This window comes from Dreissena polymorpha, chromosome 2 (genome assembly GCF_020536995.1).
Source record: "Dreissena polymorpha isolate Duluth1 chromosome 2, UMN_Dpol_1.0, whole genome shotgun sequence".
In the NCBI taxonomy this organism is placed as follows: domain Eukaryota; kingdom Metazoa; phylum Mollusca; class Bivalvia; order Myida; family Dreissenidae; genus Dreissena; species Dreissena polymorpha.
In genome coordinates, this window is record NC_068356.1 from 59775696 (window position 1) to 59795316 (window position 19621).

At 33.3% G+C, this 19621-nt stretch overlaps 1 protein-coding gene across 3 annotated transcripts in view; it reads right to left on the reverse strand.

Annotated features, from left to right (window-relative positions):
• LOC127867203 (DNA topoisomerase 3-alpha-like) overlaps positions 1–8169 on the reverse strand; it is a 45116-nt gene extending 36947 nt beyond the window's left edge. The window contains exons 1-5 of one of the 3 annotated variants that reach the window (XM_052408247.1): positions 7906–8169; positions 5067–5200; positions 3870–3945; positions 3244–3352; positions 637–688 (exon numbers count right to left, since the gene is read on the reverse strand). In XM_052408247.1, coding sequence (XP_052264207.1) covers positions 637–688; positions 3244–3352; positions 3870–3945; positions 5067–5200; positions 7906–8064 — 530 coding nt within the window. In that variant the 5' untranslated portion in view covers positions 8065–8169. Of the gene's footprint in view, positions 1–636; positions 689–3243; positions 3353–3869; positions 3946–4926; positions 4941–5066; positions 5201–6303; positions 6445–7905 lie in introns of those variants that run through there. The other 2 variants (XM_052408248.1, XM_052408249.1) reach the window with 2 other exon arrangements.
• Between the last annotated feature and the right edge of the window lie 11452 nt (positions 8170–19621).

The window sequence follows — 19621 nt, forward strand, 5'->3', positions numbered from 1 at the left end:
AAGGCAAATGTTGACGCCGCACAACGCACGCCGCACAACGCACAATGGACAAAAAGCGATCACAAAAGCTCACCATGAGCATGTTGTGCTGAGGTGAGCTAAAAATGGTATGTATTAAGTTATAAATATGGTAGAGTTTATATGCATGTTATGGCAAATGACGTGATAACAACACAAAATGGCAACATATGACATTCAAATTTATACTGTGGTTTGTTTATAACACAGTTTTGTAGCTTGGACCCCTTCATCTGCGATAAAATGGAGTTACAGAGTATGTTTGTTTATCATGATAACAGAGTAAAGCTCAACATTAAAGAAGCGACTAGTGTAATAAGGGTTTTTAATTGTACAACAAAGAATAATATAATATATCCTCATTCTTTATTTAAGTATATTTATTATGAAAATTGGATGACACATGCAAAATTCAATGGGACTCTGGTTGGGACTCCAACTTTTTTCTTTGGGACTCCTACTTTTTCAAATTTATGTTTTAAAATCATAATAAGACCCCTAAAAAATTGCTGTCAAATGACAGACAGACAAACAAACATTAATGATGATTCCAGTCAGGGTTACAAAAATGTATTTGGTCTTAAAAAGGAGCCCTGCCACTAAACAAGCAATACTTACTGTGGTGTGATTTCTGAGAATTTCGCTCTGAACACCTTGATGTCTGGTTTCACTACAATAATGCAAAACTTTTGATTCAGTTTCTTCAAAGAGGAAATTCACAAAATGGTGTAACTAATTACGTTTAACAAATGCTTTTTCAACTAAAGGACAACTACTTTTGATATACTGACTGCATGTCAGGGCCATAGATAATAAGAGTATTTGCGTGATCACGCAAATTCAATTAATTAAATTCAAAATAAAGCATACAAGAACGCAAATACAAATTTAATAACGTAATTCTTGTGAAAAAACTTGCGTCACTAAACGCAATTCTTACTACCACCAGGTGTACTTTTTAGACTGGTAATTCTCCGTACAAAAATGTACTGGATAGTTTATATGACGTCCTATGAAGAAAAGAAGGCAGTCTTTCCAGCGTTATCAATCTTTGGAGTATTATTTAAATTATTCGTAGACCTGTCCAATTTCAACTTTCATTTTCAAAGTATTCAACTCAAAATGACCCGAAAACGGGGTGCATCGCTTTGAACAGCCATAACTTCATCAATTGTGCAGCTGTTTTCACGAACTCGGTCTTATTCAACGCAAAATGATTGAACTTTGATCAGAAATTCAGTAAATGTTTCTTGATATGTACAGGTACCGTTTTGAATTCCATTTGTATAAATAATATAGTAGATTTTTATTATATTATATATGTCATTCTCTAAATTACCTAATTGAGTTAAAAAACCGGGGGTGAAAAACCCAATTAAGCTCAAAAGTAGGGGGTGAACATTTTTGCTAAACCTCTATTGAATTTACAAAAACCCTATTATTGTCAAAAACAGAGGGTGATTACCCAATATACCCAAAAAGTTATCTATAGCCCTGCTGCATGTTTTGGTATAGTTTTGTATACAAAGACATATTTGCAAATGAGTGAAGGACACCGTTTAGGCTGAAAATATAAACAGCATGTACAGGAATTATGCCACTTAAACAATGTCTCCACTTATTATTTAATAAGAATTTATAAAAATCTCTTCAAAAAGTGCAAGAAACAACAATTATACATAGGATACTAAAGAAACTAAAACAATATAATAAAAAACACATGATCTTTAACAATGCTTGAACTAGGTTCAAATGAAAGATCGTAGAACCCTAACGCCCTAAGGCACAATCCTGTGGCCTCTGACCCACTCTATGTCCTTTTTGGATCTGATCATATTATTATACAGTAAAAAAAATTGAAGTTTCAATAAACTAAATGTACAATGTTTAACTAGCTTTATTAATTATAGAAAATGTAACATAAAAATGCATGCAATATAAAATATATTTATATATATCACATGCTATATTGAACTTTTTATGGCACATATATAAGATTACTTCGTTCGCTAAAGTCTTCTTTTCACTAAAGAGCAAACTGCCCTTTTCAAAACGTTGCCAGGGCACTGTTCAATTCAGCCTCATTCTGGAAGAAATTGCTTTAATTCCAGGTTTTTTTTTGGCCCGATTTTATAGCCGAAATTCGGCTATGTTCCCAATCCAAAAAAGTATACTTTTTTCCCAAAATGTGGCAAAAAATTCCCAGTTTCCAAAAAAAAAAAAAAATTTTTTTTTGGACAGAAGTGTCTAATGCGTATTTTATCTCAATTTTAATTCAATTACAGCTAACAAAGTATTATATGATTTTGTTCTTTTAATTTGAATGATTATAAAGAGTTACATCAAATTTAGTATTTCCCTAATCAGTGGACTTTTTGTTTGGAATAAAAAGGCTAATGAATTTATTTTCCAAATTTCATGAAAATGCCGATAAAATTCCCAATTCCAAAGCCATGGGCTATCTTCCCAAAAAGTGGGAAAAAAACAACTGAATTCATGTGCATAAAGTAAAGCTCCAGATGAGCCTGTGCAATCTGCACAGGCAAATCAGGGACAACACCATTTACAGACGTTTCGCGCCCAAGTTTTTTCACACCCTAGTTATTTCGCCCCCAAGACGTTTCCGCCCTGGTCGTTTGCACCTGGTCGTTTTGCCCCCATACTAGCGGAACACTAGTTGTTGAGTAGTTTAATTGGTGACCATTATATAATTTTAATAAGAGGATATTTATCACGTCAATGATAAAACTTATAGTCTAGACTCTAGAGAAGTAACAAAAAACTAAAAAGAAATATTTTTTTTGACCTATTTATTCATTTGACATACAATAACGTAGAATAACAGTGTAAAACACCTAGTGGTCCGCTAATATGGGGGCGAAACGACCAGGTGCGTGATATACTTACATAATTGATTCAGGGTACTTTCTTTGATGATTATACAATGGTCACCAATTAAACTACTCAACACCTAGTGTTCCGCTAATAACGGGGCGAAACGACCAGGTGCGAAACGACCAGGGCGGAAACGTCTTGGGGGCGAAACATCCGAGGACCGACAACACTTGCCGCTTTTATGGAATTTTTCTTTTAAAAGGACTCTCTTCTTACCAAAATTCCAGTTTATGTGGAAAGGGTTGTCGCTGATTAGCCTATGTCAAGGAGACTTTACACACATGCATTAAGCCCAGTTTACACATAGCGCTGCTTAATTAATCTACTGACCTGCCTTACAGACTTGAATGACCTCAAATCCGATATTCTCTCCCTCCCTATCACAGTCAGTCCATATCACCAACATCTGGGCACCCCTGACTTCCCTCTCCAGTGTGCGCTTTATAGGAAAGTGCTGGTTTAGCATTATACACTGTTTTTTATTACTAAGTAACATTTGGAAATGAAAAAAAATCCTATTTTATGGAATTAAGCATACAAGTTTACTCAATTTTTTGTTGAAAGATCACACTTTAAACCTCTTTATTAGTTGTAAAAAACTCTAAACAAATGGTGGAAACACAAGTTTTCAAATTAATTCAAATGAACTGCTTTATATCTTTTTGGGGCATGTAACTGTACCACATCTAAAACAGTCATTTTATTACTTTCAAAAATATGTCATGACTTATAAAATCTTAGTCAAAACATAATATTACAAATTGTCAAAAAAATATAGTTACATGTACTAAGGTAAAGATGGTTCACTTTCATAATTTAAAGATCTCAAGTACATACAACCATTTCACACCAAAAGCATGGCTAAAATTCCATTATTCTGGGCTGTGTAGTCAGATTATCATAACACATCCATGATCATTCATCATCAAACTTAAACAAACATCATAACATCTAACCTTTATATCAATGTAGTTTTCAGGACAGTATTTCTCCACCTGAGCATCAAACAATGAAACTGGGCTGCAACCTCTCCTGAAGTCATGTTTTAAAAAGCCAAGTAGAAACATAGGAAACATTTCAGCTTTGCTCTGGGTAAACAGGACTTTATGCATGTGAATAAAGTGTTGTCCCTGATTAGCCTGTGCAATCTGCACAGGCTAATCAGGAATGACACTTTCCACCTAAACTGGATTTTTCCAGAGGAAGAGACTTCTTTTTAATGAAAAAAGCATACACGCATAAAGTGTCTTCCCTGAATAGACTGTGCAAAATGCACAGGCTAATATGAGATTCTTTACAAACATGCTATCCTATTTTCCCAGAGCAAAAATATGAAAAGTATATAGGCCAGATTCTGGAGTATCCTTTTACAGAAAAATTATTAAAAGGTAAACACAATGGCTATAATTCATGAGCATAACATTACTTAACAATGTTTTTTTAGTTTAAGTGGGCTGACTACCAATTGTTTTGAAAAGTATACTGAATTATAGTGTAATTCTTTAAAGGAGTCATGAAAAGTGTTCTGAATTATAGTCTAATTCTTAAAAGGAGTCATGAAAAGTATTCTGAAATATAGTCTAATTCTTAAAAGAGTCATGAAAAGTATTCTGAAATATAGTCTAATTTTTAAAAGGAGTCATGAAAAGTATTGTGAAATATAGTCTAATTCTTAAAAGGAGTCATGAAAAGTGTTCTGAAATATAGTCTAATTCTTAAAAGGAGTCATGAAAAGTATTCTGAAATATAGTCTAATTCTTAAAAGGAGTCATGAAAAGTATTCTGAAATATAGTCTAATTCTTAAAAGGAGTCATGAAAAGTATTCTGAAATATAGTCTAATTCTTAAAAGGAGTCATGAAAAGTATTCTGAAATATAGTCTAATTCTTAAAAGGAGTCATTAAAAGTATTGTGAATTTAAGTCTAATTCTTGAAAGGAGTCAAAAATGAGTCATGAATACATAACTAAAGCTCAGGCAATGTTATGATACAAAAGTCTGTAACACCAAATACCAGTTTTTATACTGTCCTACAAACTCCAGTGAGAACAGATGACCAGACACAGAACTGTAACACCACATACCAGCTTTTATACTGTCCTACAAACTCCAGTGCCAACAGATGACCAGACACAGAACTGTAACATCACATACCAGTTTTTATACTGTCCTATGAACTCCAGTGCCAACAAATGGCCAGACACAGAAGTCATCACCATGTTGCATTTCTGGTTGCGAAGCATGTACTCAAACTCGTACAGTTTGTTAAATTTTGAAAGGCCTTCCCTCTGAAATAAATAATAACTCTGTTATAACATTAATAATTATTGTAAATAGCATCCCAAGGAGACAAGATGCTTATCAGCTGGTCAGTGGGGAATTTCCAATAATTGATAAAGTCATCCAAGAAAATGAATAAACTCTTCATTATTAGACTTTGAATCTAAATAAAATTATATAGACATTAATAAGCATTAAATTTGCTTTCCAATGAATATAGTTTCAATATAGCATCCATTGATGATGCCTTGCAAAAACAGAAGTTAAGTCAGATTATCTTATAAATCTTACAGATCACCATCTTTTCATTTTTAGACGCGCTTTTTTTACACGTACTTGTTTATTCCCTTTTTCCCGGTCACATAACTCTCATGAATATTAATGATGTGTACATGTTTAGACTTGTATGTAATTGGTCTACAAAAATATACTTAAATCATTGCACAATCTTAACTGGTGACAGAGAAAATAGGCCCAAAGTTGTCGCAAATTAAACTGATTTTAAGAAAATGTAAAATAAACAAAATATACATAACTTAATAGTTAATTGTACTTTCAATAACTAGTTAAGTATTTCCGGTAAACTCAAACCCCAATTCTCCTGGGTCGGCTATTATAACAATATTGTGTTTATGCCCCCTGGCTTTTGTTTACGAACCTACTTGTTTGCGACCTACTTGTTAAATCTGCAAGAAAACATCTTCATGGGTGAAAGAACAAAAAATTGAAAATACTGAAATATTTTGGCTGGGGGCCAAGGCAAAGCCCTGGTCAGGGGTCCAGGGGGCCGAGCCCTGGTCAGGGGTCGAGGGGGCCGAGGGCCCCTTGAAGCTCCTGAAGAAAAGCAAATTTATTTGCAAATAGGAAGCTATCCTCACGTATAAGACCAACATATGTTGACAGTAATTCTTGCAGCTTACTTAACATGCATACAATGGAAAACAAACAATGGTTATGTTTGTACATGTATGATGTACAATAATTATATTCAGTCATTTAATTTAGAATTCTATTTTTTTTTATTAACTTAAGCATACACTCTTTAACTAAAAGAATTACTATTAATGTTTAATTATGAACACTAAAAATTGAAAATCTAAAATAATATTACTTTTCGGCAGTTATCGTTAAAGTTCATTACAAAACACAGCTTCTTGTAGAAATCGCAGAAGACCTTCGTACTTGGAAAGGAGATTGACGAAAGCACTGATGGGGCGAATAGTGCCCAGAGGGATAGACTGATTCACAAGACTTTACAAAATGAAAGAGCAATACGCCCAGGGGGGTAGACTAAATGAGAAGCAATGGCCGAGTCAAATCTATAATTAGATATGGGTTAACAGAACAGTGGGAAACCAATTTATCATGTCTGGAATCGATTGTATTTTGTTTGTCAGCATTGCTGGTCACATGGCCTACCCCCCCCCCCCCCCAAAAAAAAAATAAATATCATCGGATTTACATGATTCACGAAAACAACCTCTGAGAAGCCAAGAAATACGGAATTACTTTATAATACGGAACACTTTCACCAATGCATCTTTTGCTGTCAATATCAATTTATTCTGGGTAATTTCATGTTCAAAAATGATGAAGAAAATAATTTAAAGCTGAAATCTACTAAAAATCAATCTTGAAATGAAATTTCACATTCAACTTCTTCACTTTTTCGAAAAAATGCGTACATCTGCTCGCAGGTTCGACCCGCGACAGTGCTCGAAATTAACACTCGCACACTCGCAAAATGCGAGTGAAAAATACCGATTGCGAGTTAAGTTTTAAGCCACTAGAATTTTTGTTGCGTGTAAAGAAATAGTGAAAAGAGTAATATTGCTAAATGCGCTCGACGTTGTGAACGCTAAACCGCAGGTCAATTAATACAACGTCCGAATACCCGTATGCGGAAGCTCGCACCTTGTATGAAGACTGGTATACTTTTAGTACATATATGCGGATGGTATTGGTACAAAGAACGTGAAACAGTCGATTATCCACACATGTTCATTATAAGAGACATAAAACTTAAACAGTCATGGCGTCGAAGCGACAAATAACTAGTTTCTTTTTGCCCACTGATGGAAATAACAATACGAAATATAAAGCAAAGTTAACCGTTGAGTTAGGTAAAAAAAACGGAAATTAAATCCTTCTACGAAAACAGTGAAAAGCGGGAAAAAGAACTTAATATATATAACACTAAAACTTGTTGTTGATGTCATATTTTATTTTGTTTTAATAGAACTAAACTAATGTCCAAACTTGCGTTTATTTATGTTTCCAGCAAAATTTGCGAGAATGTTTTTGATTTTGCGATTTGGTATTTAAGCTGCTCGCAATTTTTTGCTAGTAGAAAAAAAAGTTAAATTCGAGCCCTGCGCGAGTTAACCGGGTTTGAGTACTGTATCCTACCGCAACCCAAATTCGACGACACCTAAATTCGACGATGTTCTATTTGTATTGATTAAATGGATGATTATTGTCTTGGAATCATTTCAAAGTAATACAGCCGAGTTTAAAATTATTATTTTGTGCTATCAAACATTTCAGTGTTTCTTTCATTATTTGCTAAATATTGCTTCATGTAACCGTTACATCGTCGAATTTGGGTCCCACTGGGATATATATCAAGATAGGAACACCATGGATCATACTGCAAAAAGAAAATGGAGTATTATTAAGATGGTCGATAATTCAAGAGTATCTTCATGTTTACCCTGTTAAAACGTCCCCTCGACATAACTTCTGCAATAGACTTTGCAGCATCATTTTTCTCTGCAACATTCAACACTTTCACCATTGTATTCTTTGGATGAATATAACATGCGCGTAAACAATTCACGAATAAATTCGTCTTGAACATATATCTTAGCATTATCAATAACGAGACAACACTGTCGTTTGAGTGATCGAAGCAGTTCGCTCTGAATTGTATTTATTTACAAAAGTCAAAGGAGGGCGCCATTTTGAAAGGTCAAGGCCGAACAATAAACTCAAAGAAGTATGAACAGAATGAAAGGTAACCTTGCACTAATTTTGGGAAAGTGATTTCAGGTATTTTAGATGTTCGGAGTTACACTCGTGTACGATATCACATTACGCTATAACTGAAACTATTTTGGTTACAAATAAATACTGTAGATGTAATAAGAATCGTTACGATGTTCGGTGAATTTTTTAAGTTCTGTAACCATATTGTAATACATTTTTAAACTGTAATCTATATTGTAGTACATTTTTTAACTGTGTTAACGCATTCCTGTCAATTTCATCATCATATGACGTGTTTTCTTATTCAACAATAAGAATTATTTTATTAATACTATAATATGACATTGTAAGACCGTTGTCACTTTATTCCATTATATATGTCGAATTTATGTCATACTTTCGCGTCACTTAGATCTACATGTGACGGCTTTGGACCCCGTTGGAAATAAGTCTTGTACGATTTATCGTTAAAACTTTACGGGTAATCCAGTGCACTCATTTTTCTATAATTAAATATAATGTAATATCGACCAATAAGTGTGATAAAATGTGATAGAGTATGAACCATATTTATATGTGTATTATGATCTCTGATGGAAACTATCTGTGATATATCTGAATTGTTAAAATTGTTGACTGTTGATTGTATTGATATGTTATGTTCACAAATAAAATTATTATAATATACATGTACTGGTAAATTCTTCAAGGTTTCGTAATGATCTATTGGCGCGTATGGCGATCTCATAAACTTTGAAATATATACAAGTGTTTATGTCTTATCAGCTGGCTTTATGATTTATTGAACAAATATTGAGCTACATTGAAACCAGCGAATACAATTATATACAATTCCCAATAAGCACGACTGTTAATCGCCCGAACTAATGGTTCGCGTTCTTGAGCGGCACTTATTATGACATGTTATAATGTATCATATAGAATCTATTTATATGACTTTATTTCAATCATTATTATACGAAGAGCTGAAAAATATAGAAGATATATAATATAACTTTATTATATACGAAATTTATATATAAAAAAATAGGTACTTATATGTTCGAGATTAATGTATACATTAGCTTTCCAGTTAGGTATTGAGAAGCATCTATGACCAGTTTAACTAAGAGTTTATGTACTAAATAACAAACGATAAACTATCATAGTAAACAAAGAGATATAAATATAGTATTTAAGCATATTATTTATGCTGAAATAACACCATTTTATATCACAATACAATTACAAATTTAACCCGCATGTCTGAAACGATTCATTTCGAAAAGCTTACATTGGGCGAACACGAAATGCTATACTATCTCCTGTACATAAGGACAGTTCGAGTGAGATTTTGATGTAAACGATAACCCAGAAATACACAAAAGGCGACAAATGAAACAGTATACTCTTGTTTCTGAACTCTTAATGTCTTAGTGTGTTGAGTATCACTCTAAATTTGTAATAATTTCGGTCAGTTGAAGGTCAGTTGGAGACGAAAAGGTTATAATTTAAAATAATACTACAGAGACTCATAACACTTAAAATTCTAAATATAAAATGACAAACAATGTTGTTATAAAACCCGCACTTTCAATATGATAGTCTATACGCATCATCATGCTTATAGACTCCATGTACATTGGCATCCATCCTATCCGTCCGTTTGATTTTGGTTCAGTGCTGAAGTCTACCTTTGATGTTGATGCCAATCTTGAACGTATTGTCAGCATTTTATATGTGATGTTTTATTTCCGTTTCAGCAGATCATGGTGTCTTTTTCTAACTAAATGACATTTTCGGATTTGAAATAAAATATGATTGATCTAAAAGTATATTTGCTAGAGCGATATGAAACATTTTGAAAATTCCAAATTCACCCCGGCACAAACAAATGTTACTTCTGTTCGTGTCCCATTTCCCACGGTAAAGACAGGTCTATGTTCAGGCATATTTGGTGCCGCAACGATTTTTGTGACAATTTTTTGTCTCAAATAAACACTTTGTGCATGCTGTAAAACGAAACAAATCTTGGTTATTTATACATATAGGAAAGTATTTGTGTCCTAATTTATACATCAATACACGAGCATTATCGCTTAAGCTGGAAAGAACTGGCGCGAGTGCATTCGCCAAATGGCTATTCCACACGCGGCTATAGACTTAATCGAGACATTACACATATTAAATGTTTAATTATTTATTACGTGTTATATTATAAAAATGTTATATTTATCCAAATAATTTGACTATGCAATAATAATATAATTTTCAGTTTATGAAATAAGCTTCTCACAGGGTTTATGGCATCTGTATTATGTTTTCAATAAGCTAAACCGTGAGAATGTAATCAAGGCGATGCTTCTCAGAGAGGAGTTAATATTTACACGCCTCTATTTCCGAATAATTTTGTCCTGTGCTCTTTTTTTATGCACACGTTGTTTTGTTTTTTCGCCGCTTCGGATATATACATTGGCAATTAAGCAGTAACGTAACGTTACAATTTCGGAGTTCAACGTATAGCCATATACGTTGGCAGGTACTTAGACTCAACTCGTCGTTGTCGGTTCAGGTACTACTTACAAGTATCCCGGGTTCTCTTAAGTACACTTTAATGTATGCTTGTATGGGAAATATTCAAAAAGGCATCTGGCAATACTCCAGGGCACTTTTCATAATATTTTCCGTACCACGTGTACTTTGTTAAGTACATATTAGTATTCGGGGGTACTGTTACGTAGTACCAGAGCCGAAGATGACCAAACGAGCTGTACTAAAACAAAACTGAAGTCTGAACATGTTTAAAATAGAGATCCACAACGTATTGCGGTATAAACCCATCACATTGTGAACACATCGAGATTGCTGCCCATTCCTACGTTATTAAACGTACTTTCGTTTATATAAAACTACGAAACACCGCGTTGTCATGCCTCTCATTTTTAACGCGAAGAGCCGATATACGCGCTGCTTTCTGCAACGCATCTCTTCGCTAATGCCTAATTTCAAAGGGGAATCTAAATCCCTCAGTTTGGCGACTGGGTTAAATTCTTTACAGTTTGCACATTTGGAACGGAAAATGTTATGTTTGAAATATAACGAAATATGGAGCGTATGGGAACTATTCGGTAAGTATAATTTCCAAGCGTGACGAACGGTTTATATTAAACGTTTTGTCGAGCAAAAACTGCTAGTACTTTTCAATGTTGTTTAAAAACGCAAACATGCGAACTGAAATTCTATGTTGTGCATTAAATTGTATGCTTGTCAAAAGATCTTTCAATAAATATATATTGATAGATATTCTGCTTTTCCGAAGCGTTCCGCAATTGTTTTCTTGCATTCATCAGATTTGGTCGATGTTATGTCTCTTTTGAACTAAACTTAACATTGTAAATACATTATTTGAAAGTGCATGATGCATGATGAAGGTATAGTTAACAAAAATTGTTGTATATCAAAAATGAAAATTAACCTGTATGTGTAACAACACAAAAATGATCACAAAGAATGTTTAATTAATACTTACATCACCGCATTAAAACCATCAATGAACCACTGTTATATACAAACATATTTGGTTGTTAACAGCAATAAAATTTATATTTTCGGTGATATATAGAGACATATCAGTGATTTAAAACTGATAATTCATTGTTTTAAAAAGTGAAACTTAACAGTGAAAATTATCGATAATTTTCATCGTAATACTGTGAAAAGACGTCATCTCAGCAAAAATACAAAAATACCATTTTTTAAGCTTGAAATAAAGAGAACATTTGTTGGATTTAGTGGAATATCTTCATTAATTCAATCGGGATCTTAGACAAAAAATATTTCCTATCATCACTCGTGAATTAATATTGATCTTGCACCAAATCCAACAAATATCCTCTATACCTTCTGGACTTTCTTCGTACTTCACATTCGAGGTAAGGCAAGGGTGTTGTCCTGTATTCTTAGTTTTTTTTCCACATTTGGTTCTTGAAAATACACAACGAATCAGCTGACAAACTTAAACACTTATGGAGGTGATATCGTATTGATATCATATAACAACGGCTTAAAGAGTTTGTAAATAAACATTTAACATTTATTTTATAAAAATGTTATATATTTCTTTTTTTGAAATACTTTCAAACGGAATTGTTTTTACTGCCTTCATGCATTCACTATTGTGTTTAATGCTAGTGCACGTGTTTTGTGGTATATTGGACCTTTTTGAATTCATAATTGTGAATTGATTCCAATGTTCATGCGGATATAAAAGCATCTGCAAAATGATTTGCAAAATGCCTTATTTTATTTATAATATAAAAAGATTTTGCATTTTAGTCGGATTGTATACATAACTGCTTATATTACATATGTCATTTTAGTAGCACGTTCAGGTTCCTATTTTGTCATGCACTTTTTATATTGTATGTACCGGTATATACTTCTCAACATAACAAAGACGTATAATAATTATGAGAATAACTGTTTGCGTATTTTTCTGTGTTTAAGACATTGGTAGCATGGTAGTGGATATGGTTAACATAGAAACATCCGAGCAGTTAGTTCCTGAAACGCAGGCGACTGAGCCAGACCTATCTAGAGCTGGAAGCGTTCATTTTTACGAGAGCATTCCGCCATCACCTATTGCTGACATATCATTTAGTGAAATTGCAGTAGATAATGATATAGGTATAGGTTGGTATACTTTTTAAAGCATAATTTGTATTATTAATGCGAGTATGTAAGCAATATTAACTCAGTTAATGACACGTATTTTTTGCAGATTTAGCCGATAACAGAGTGGTTCAAATGTAAGTTGAAAATTATTAATACTAAATAATACATTGATATAATTAAGTCAACGAAACACTGGAATTAAAAATCAGAGGCTTTCGCTTTTAAAGTTCAATTGATTTATTATGTATCATTCATATATTGCATCTTTAAATGCACCTTATATCAATTGCTTATTATGAATATATGATTATTATTAAAGTGCCGACACAGGGCGTTATGAAATTCTGGATCAAAGCAGGCGGGAAGATAAATCAACTTACACGAATTTGCAGATAAGATCATAACAATCTTGAGGCGTTGACACTTTAACTCATTAAGCAGATCTGGCCGAAACAAAATTGTTTGTTAAATAACTTCATGTTGTTTTAAATGTATTGTTACTATGATTAAAATGCGGGACAAGTTCGAGGATTGTCCTGATAAATACACGATCTAAACAGAACAAGCAGTCTTCATCAATATCAAGGTTATGGTCCCATGAACCTTATATGCATTATACTTTATTCGAAACTCAACGGATTTCTAAGTACGAACTACATTTTGATGTTATGAGCGCGTATTTTGTGTGAATATTGGCATACAAACACAGCATTTGAGTCACAATAATTGGAATCAAAATACATTACCCCATGTATGCTTTGTCCTTTTTAGTGTACCTACAGTACATTATATAGAAGTTGTTACCAGATTTAATGTGGGTCCATGATGTTTTGAAATATTGGTGTATGGTAGTATATTGTAATAAAGACGCTTCGTTTTTTTTGGACAAAATAAGAAATAACATTTTTGCTATCTTTATAAATTTTCATAAAGAAGAGTACTCGCCCAGGCTATTTTCTGTCGCTACGAAAGTTAAATGACTTGACTTGTTATGTGACCGTCTTAAACGCACTATGCTTGCTTCGATGACCAAGACTTTCGAAGGAGTGTCGTTATCGTAATTTTAAAAATCCAAACTCAATATACTGTATTGCACACGGTGAACGAAGCAAATAATACTAGTTTATTGGGTGATATTTCACTTTCAAATGAATCTTGTTGATAATTATAGTGTCTTATTTTTCAAATAACAAAGCGCATAAAGATTTTGAACGTTTTAATAGTGTTCATAGTTTTGGTAAAAACTTTTAAGGTTACTGTAAATAAACATTGTAATAGCCATTTTCAGTTTATGTTTATTTCCAGACCCTGTATGCATATTTGAAAGGATAATTAAACGTGAACTTTTATCGAGTTTTATCTCTGTCTTGCTAATGATGTGTGTATACCAGGCACGTCGAAAGCTGCAAATTGTTGCAATATCTGCGGATTTCATACATTTATTTACTTTCCTGTTTAATATCATTCTTACAAACTTTGTAGGTGCACTTTGGCATATATAAAAAACATTATGTATAGATTATATTATACAAGCAAAATAGTTTAGCGCACTAAAAAGTTTTACAATTACATGTTACTTTATCGATAAACATCAATTAAAATCGGAACAATAAAGCGTTTCATGGATAATTAAGCTAAAACGTGTGTTACGCAAATGAATGGTAGCGTTTTAACTACCATCCAAAATGAAAAAAGCTGCATTTTAAGTTATTCTTATTTCACTCATTTGTTGACGTTTTCTTTCATGCATTCATTACAAGAAAGCATGTATTAAATGATTCTTGATTTTAAAGATATATACTGACAGAACAATCAAAATAAAAAAGCGCTGACGCGGAAAATGATTGTGTTTACATAAAAAACAACATACAAACAGCGTGCGCATATAAACTATAACGTATTCGCAACAAAGCATGAAGATGTTCTAACAAACCAGTTTGTCGCGCGATCACAACAACGATCATTGCAGAGGATTAATTCCAACATGTCACAGCAAGCATTACTCGATAGTTTAACTTGCTTTACTGGAATATTCACTCATCTGTCAATCTGGAATGTGCTGACAAACTGTCTTTTACGATTTTACTTACTAGGACTGACGCTCTCCCATGAATTTAGCTATTGTCCACCCCCTTTCGAACGTGACTGAATATCCGATACATCCAAATTTTCTAAGTCCCGTTGGACTACGTTACAGAAAGAAATACATAGTATATAGAATTAGGTTGAAGATAATTACTTTATCGAGTGTTTGATTTAACGATATCAACCAAAACTTCAAGTCGAGCATTTAAATAGCAAGAATACATTTCGCGTCGGCTATACACATATAAATATGCTCACTCTGCCCCCAATGTCGCGCTATAGTATTCCTAAGGCAGCGTCATGAATGAGCAATTCAGACCTATATGGTACCAACTTCAAAACTGTAATTTCTCAGTGTCCTTTATGCTTTGCCATTTATTGTCTCTAATGCCCGCACTGTTATTGCGTACTCTTTTTAAGGCTCCCTTAAGGCGTTGATGTGGATAAATATTGCTCATCATATTCAGGACACCACACATATTTAGAAGACAGTTGAAATTTTAAACGTAATGATTATAAAGTACAAACAATTTTGGAACAGCCATATGTGCCAGCCCAGTAAATGTGCCCTCGAGATCATAAAAACTAAAACTGTAATTTATTCGCAAGATAATGCCTTTTAAGTTGCCAGGAGTGTGTATAGACAATTAGTATCAATGACAATTACACATCGTTTCTGTATGCAAATCTTATTGTAGCCGCCAGAACGCCTCTATGGGATCATTGTACATTCATGACAACATGTTATTGAATATACATAGGGTTAAATTCAAATACATATAAACAGAACCATCTGATGTATCAGCAGGATATAATTCATTCCTATTTTTCAAGTGGTCTTTTATTTATGACAAGGAAAAAATGCAAACAGTGACACACACAGCCAATTCACTAGACAATATGACGTAGTCTTTGAAACATAATAAACGTACACAACTCCATACAAGAGTTCATGGCAATTTATTTCTATTGATTTAATTCTAACACAACGTTTTCCAATGTTCGTAAAATACTTTTAATTACAAGCTTAATACAGCGGCCTATTGACCCCATGACCATAACACATTGTATGACCGCAAATTCGGCCATGTCATGGTACTGCTCTCGCTCCTGAAGAACAATATATTAATATAGATTGGAACACTCAATGGTGGCGTGTGCAATTTCCGACGTGAATGTGTGAAAACCACGCGCCCAAAGGCAATGCAATAGAAGACGCATGCAACGGACGAATATAGAGTAAGCTCGTCCAAGACATGACCATTCAGAGAAACAAGCAAAGGACAATCAACTTGGTGCATTTTCCTCGTCTAGTTTGACGTTAATATATGTTGTATGTTTGCATATCTATAGAGGCAGATACGATATTTAACTTGATGCAACATAATAGATTAACATAATCCGTAGTTATATATTTTAGAACAATTTGACAAAACCACACACATAGCAAACGCACAAACATGATTAATAATAGGGTCACCGTCTAAAACGGTAATTGTTAACGTACTGGCGGTTGCATGGGTTTTTATGAGCTCCATACCGCATGTAAAGTTGGGTGAAGAATATCCGGTTAGCGCAGTATTTGTATCGAGATCTTCTCGCCCGGGTTCAATACTCATTCCCGGTGCGTATGATAAGCATGTGATCTCATACAGCCAGGTGTGGTTTCCTCCTTGAAGAACGACTTCCCAACAAAGCCCATAAAGACGCCAATATTGTGAGCATTTCGTTAAAAATAAATAGCTGGAAATTACATCTATAATCTGAATGCGCGTAAAATTCCGCGACTAAGTGAAAGTGTTGTGCCACAGTCAAGACCCTCACTTAATGCATGCTCTGGCGTGGGGTGAACTTAAAATATTCGAAGTAAGTATATATAAGCTCAGTGACAATGTTCAAAAATGCATATTGGCGAAATGATTACATCTCTAAATAAGGGAACCAAGGCCCCGGCCCTTGCGGCTACGGTTTCGACGTGTATGTTCATTGAATTTAGCATTTGATATACAAAATGATTTCATATGCGTGACACATGGTATTAAACACGTATAACATGTATATACTTCGTTTCGGAACGGTCAAGTTAATATCCCTCGGTGCAACGGAGAAATTCTGATCTGTATTCTCGAATTCGGCCTGACTTATTCATGCCGCATTACAACGAGCTCATTGAAACTTCGTAACAGTATTTTTGTTTAATTATTCTTTAGCCACAAATTAATTAACTGTTAACTGTTGAATGAAATGTAGTCTTGTGAATACAAGGATATAAAGACGCTCACCAACATAAAGCCCTGCCCTCTCGTAACATAATACATGCAAAACTTCAATGTAACAAGCATACCAAAGTTTTGAATGTGCGCATGCTACCAATTTATTGGCACAACAAAAAATCACATTACTTTAATATTAATATCTTCATCATTCACGTGACAAAACAAAAGCGCCAGCATAATTTGTAATAACACAAATAATTACCGGTTAAACTAATATTATAACTGATTACTAACCGGTTAACAGAACTACCTAATATATATATATATATAATTTAATCAAAGCGTTTTATTTTTTATAAACGGCTAAAAGCGACTTTACTATATAGTAAAGTCGCTTTTAGCCGTTTATAAAAAATAAAACGCTTTGATTAAATTTGAACAACTTTGGAAGCGTAAATTGAGGACGTTCAAACCATATGGACTAAACACAAAAGACTAATAAAAATGGCGCGCAATGTAACGTTCAATAATATAACGTCACTTCCGCTAAACATGATATGCTTCACAAATAAATGCCGCTGAAGAAGACCGAGAGGTCGAAAGCTACGGCAAATTTAATCAAAGCGTTGTATATATATATATATATATATATATATATATATAGGATCTGGCACGAGTGGTCATATCATACCATATTTTATTAAACGAGTTCAGGAATTTTGTGAGTAAGCGAGCCTTTGGCGAGCTTACTAACAAAATTCCTGAACTCGTTTAATAAAATATGGTATGCTATGACCACTCATGTCAGATCTTTTTTATCACATGCGTTTAAATGAGCAAATTAAATAAATAGTTACGCAAACATAATGAATAATCCGGAATGTTGTTTACATTTCGTGACGTCAGTTGACGTTGCAACGTCATTTCAGCAAAATAACAAAATGCGATCGGTCAATAAACGAAAACTAAGCCAATGAAAACGCTTTAAAATGTTGTATTACACATGTGTCATATGAAAAAATGTAATGGTTGTATTACATGGAAAACAGGGTATAGCATGTGATAAATATATACATAATATCGTGGTTGTATATAATACAATGTGCTCGTCTGTATTAAATTGCATGAATATAGAATACATATAAACTAAACAAAACTATAGTATATAACTTAAATGGGCGTGTTACACGCGTGAGACAATATTTAAAACCGATTTGTGCATGCAATTAGTTTGATACAATTGATCGCATTGGAGAATATCAAGAAATATGTATGATATTTTCGAAATCAAGATCATCAATTCTTGATGAGAAAAACAACAGATCGTTTAAACAATACAAGCCCTCTAATCTCAAAAACTAAATACTAAACAATCCAAAAGGGCAACTTTAATATCTGAATATCAGAATGGGCAATAATTTAAATTATACCTCAAGTTGATTACAGATCATCTTTATAAACATATATAAACACGGCAAGTGATATATAGACGCCGATAAACTCAAAACATATATATTTTAAATATCTTTTTTTGTTGTTCGAAGGGGCAATTTATATCACCCAAAATTTTTTTTCACGTTCAACTATGCAAAACTGCTATGTTAAAAAATGAAAGCAATCAGTTCATAAGCTCAGGCCTCCAAGGAAACCAAACGTCTCAGCCAGTTGCCCATCATAGTGACGATGGACAAAGCATACAAGGAAGTACAGTATCTATTACAATTCATAATGGCATTTAATAATGTGTTAAAAAAACTAAGAAAAACCTACATAAGGAAAAAGAAACACAGCTTCTATTGTGTATAGATTACAAAGCATGTGTACATTGTAATAACAGATAACAAAGGCATAGATAAACAATATTAGGTGCATATAATTATATTTCATAACACAATTTTATTTGAGTAACGGTTCGCTTTAGTTGGTATTTGTAACAAGTACTAAAATTCAAAAGTCTTCGGCATTCATCAAATTTAAATTCTAAGTTTATGAAAAGAATAGCATTGAACAATTCCCATTCACTCTAGAAGAATTCTAAATTATTTTTTGAAATTGATATTTTTCTCAAGATATCATATTCGTACTTAATGTATTTCTTTTCTCCTGTTATGCTTGGAATGCATTTATTCATTTCACACTTTTATAAGTAAAGCATAATAAACAAAACAACATTATTTATGGCTTTAGCAGACGTAGTTGAATAACAAAGTAGAATGATTGTCATATTTATGAAAAGAAAAGATTGTTGTGGTAAAATTGCGTCAATAATTGCTTTAGATATCTGACATTCCCAGAATAAATGTTCTAAATTTTCCTCACTTTGTTTGCAAAATGACCATTGTGGATCATCAGTAATTTTCAGTTTATTCAAATTTGTTCCAAGAATCATGTGAGTTAGTCTATATTGGAACCACTGAACCCTATCATCATTGGTTATCAAAAAGGGTAGCGTTTTAATATCATACC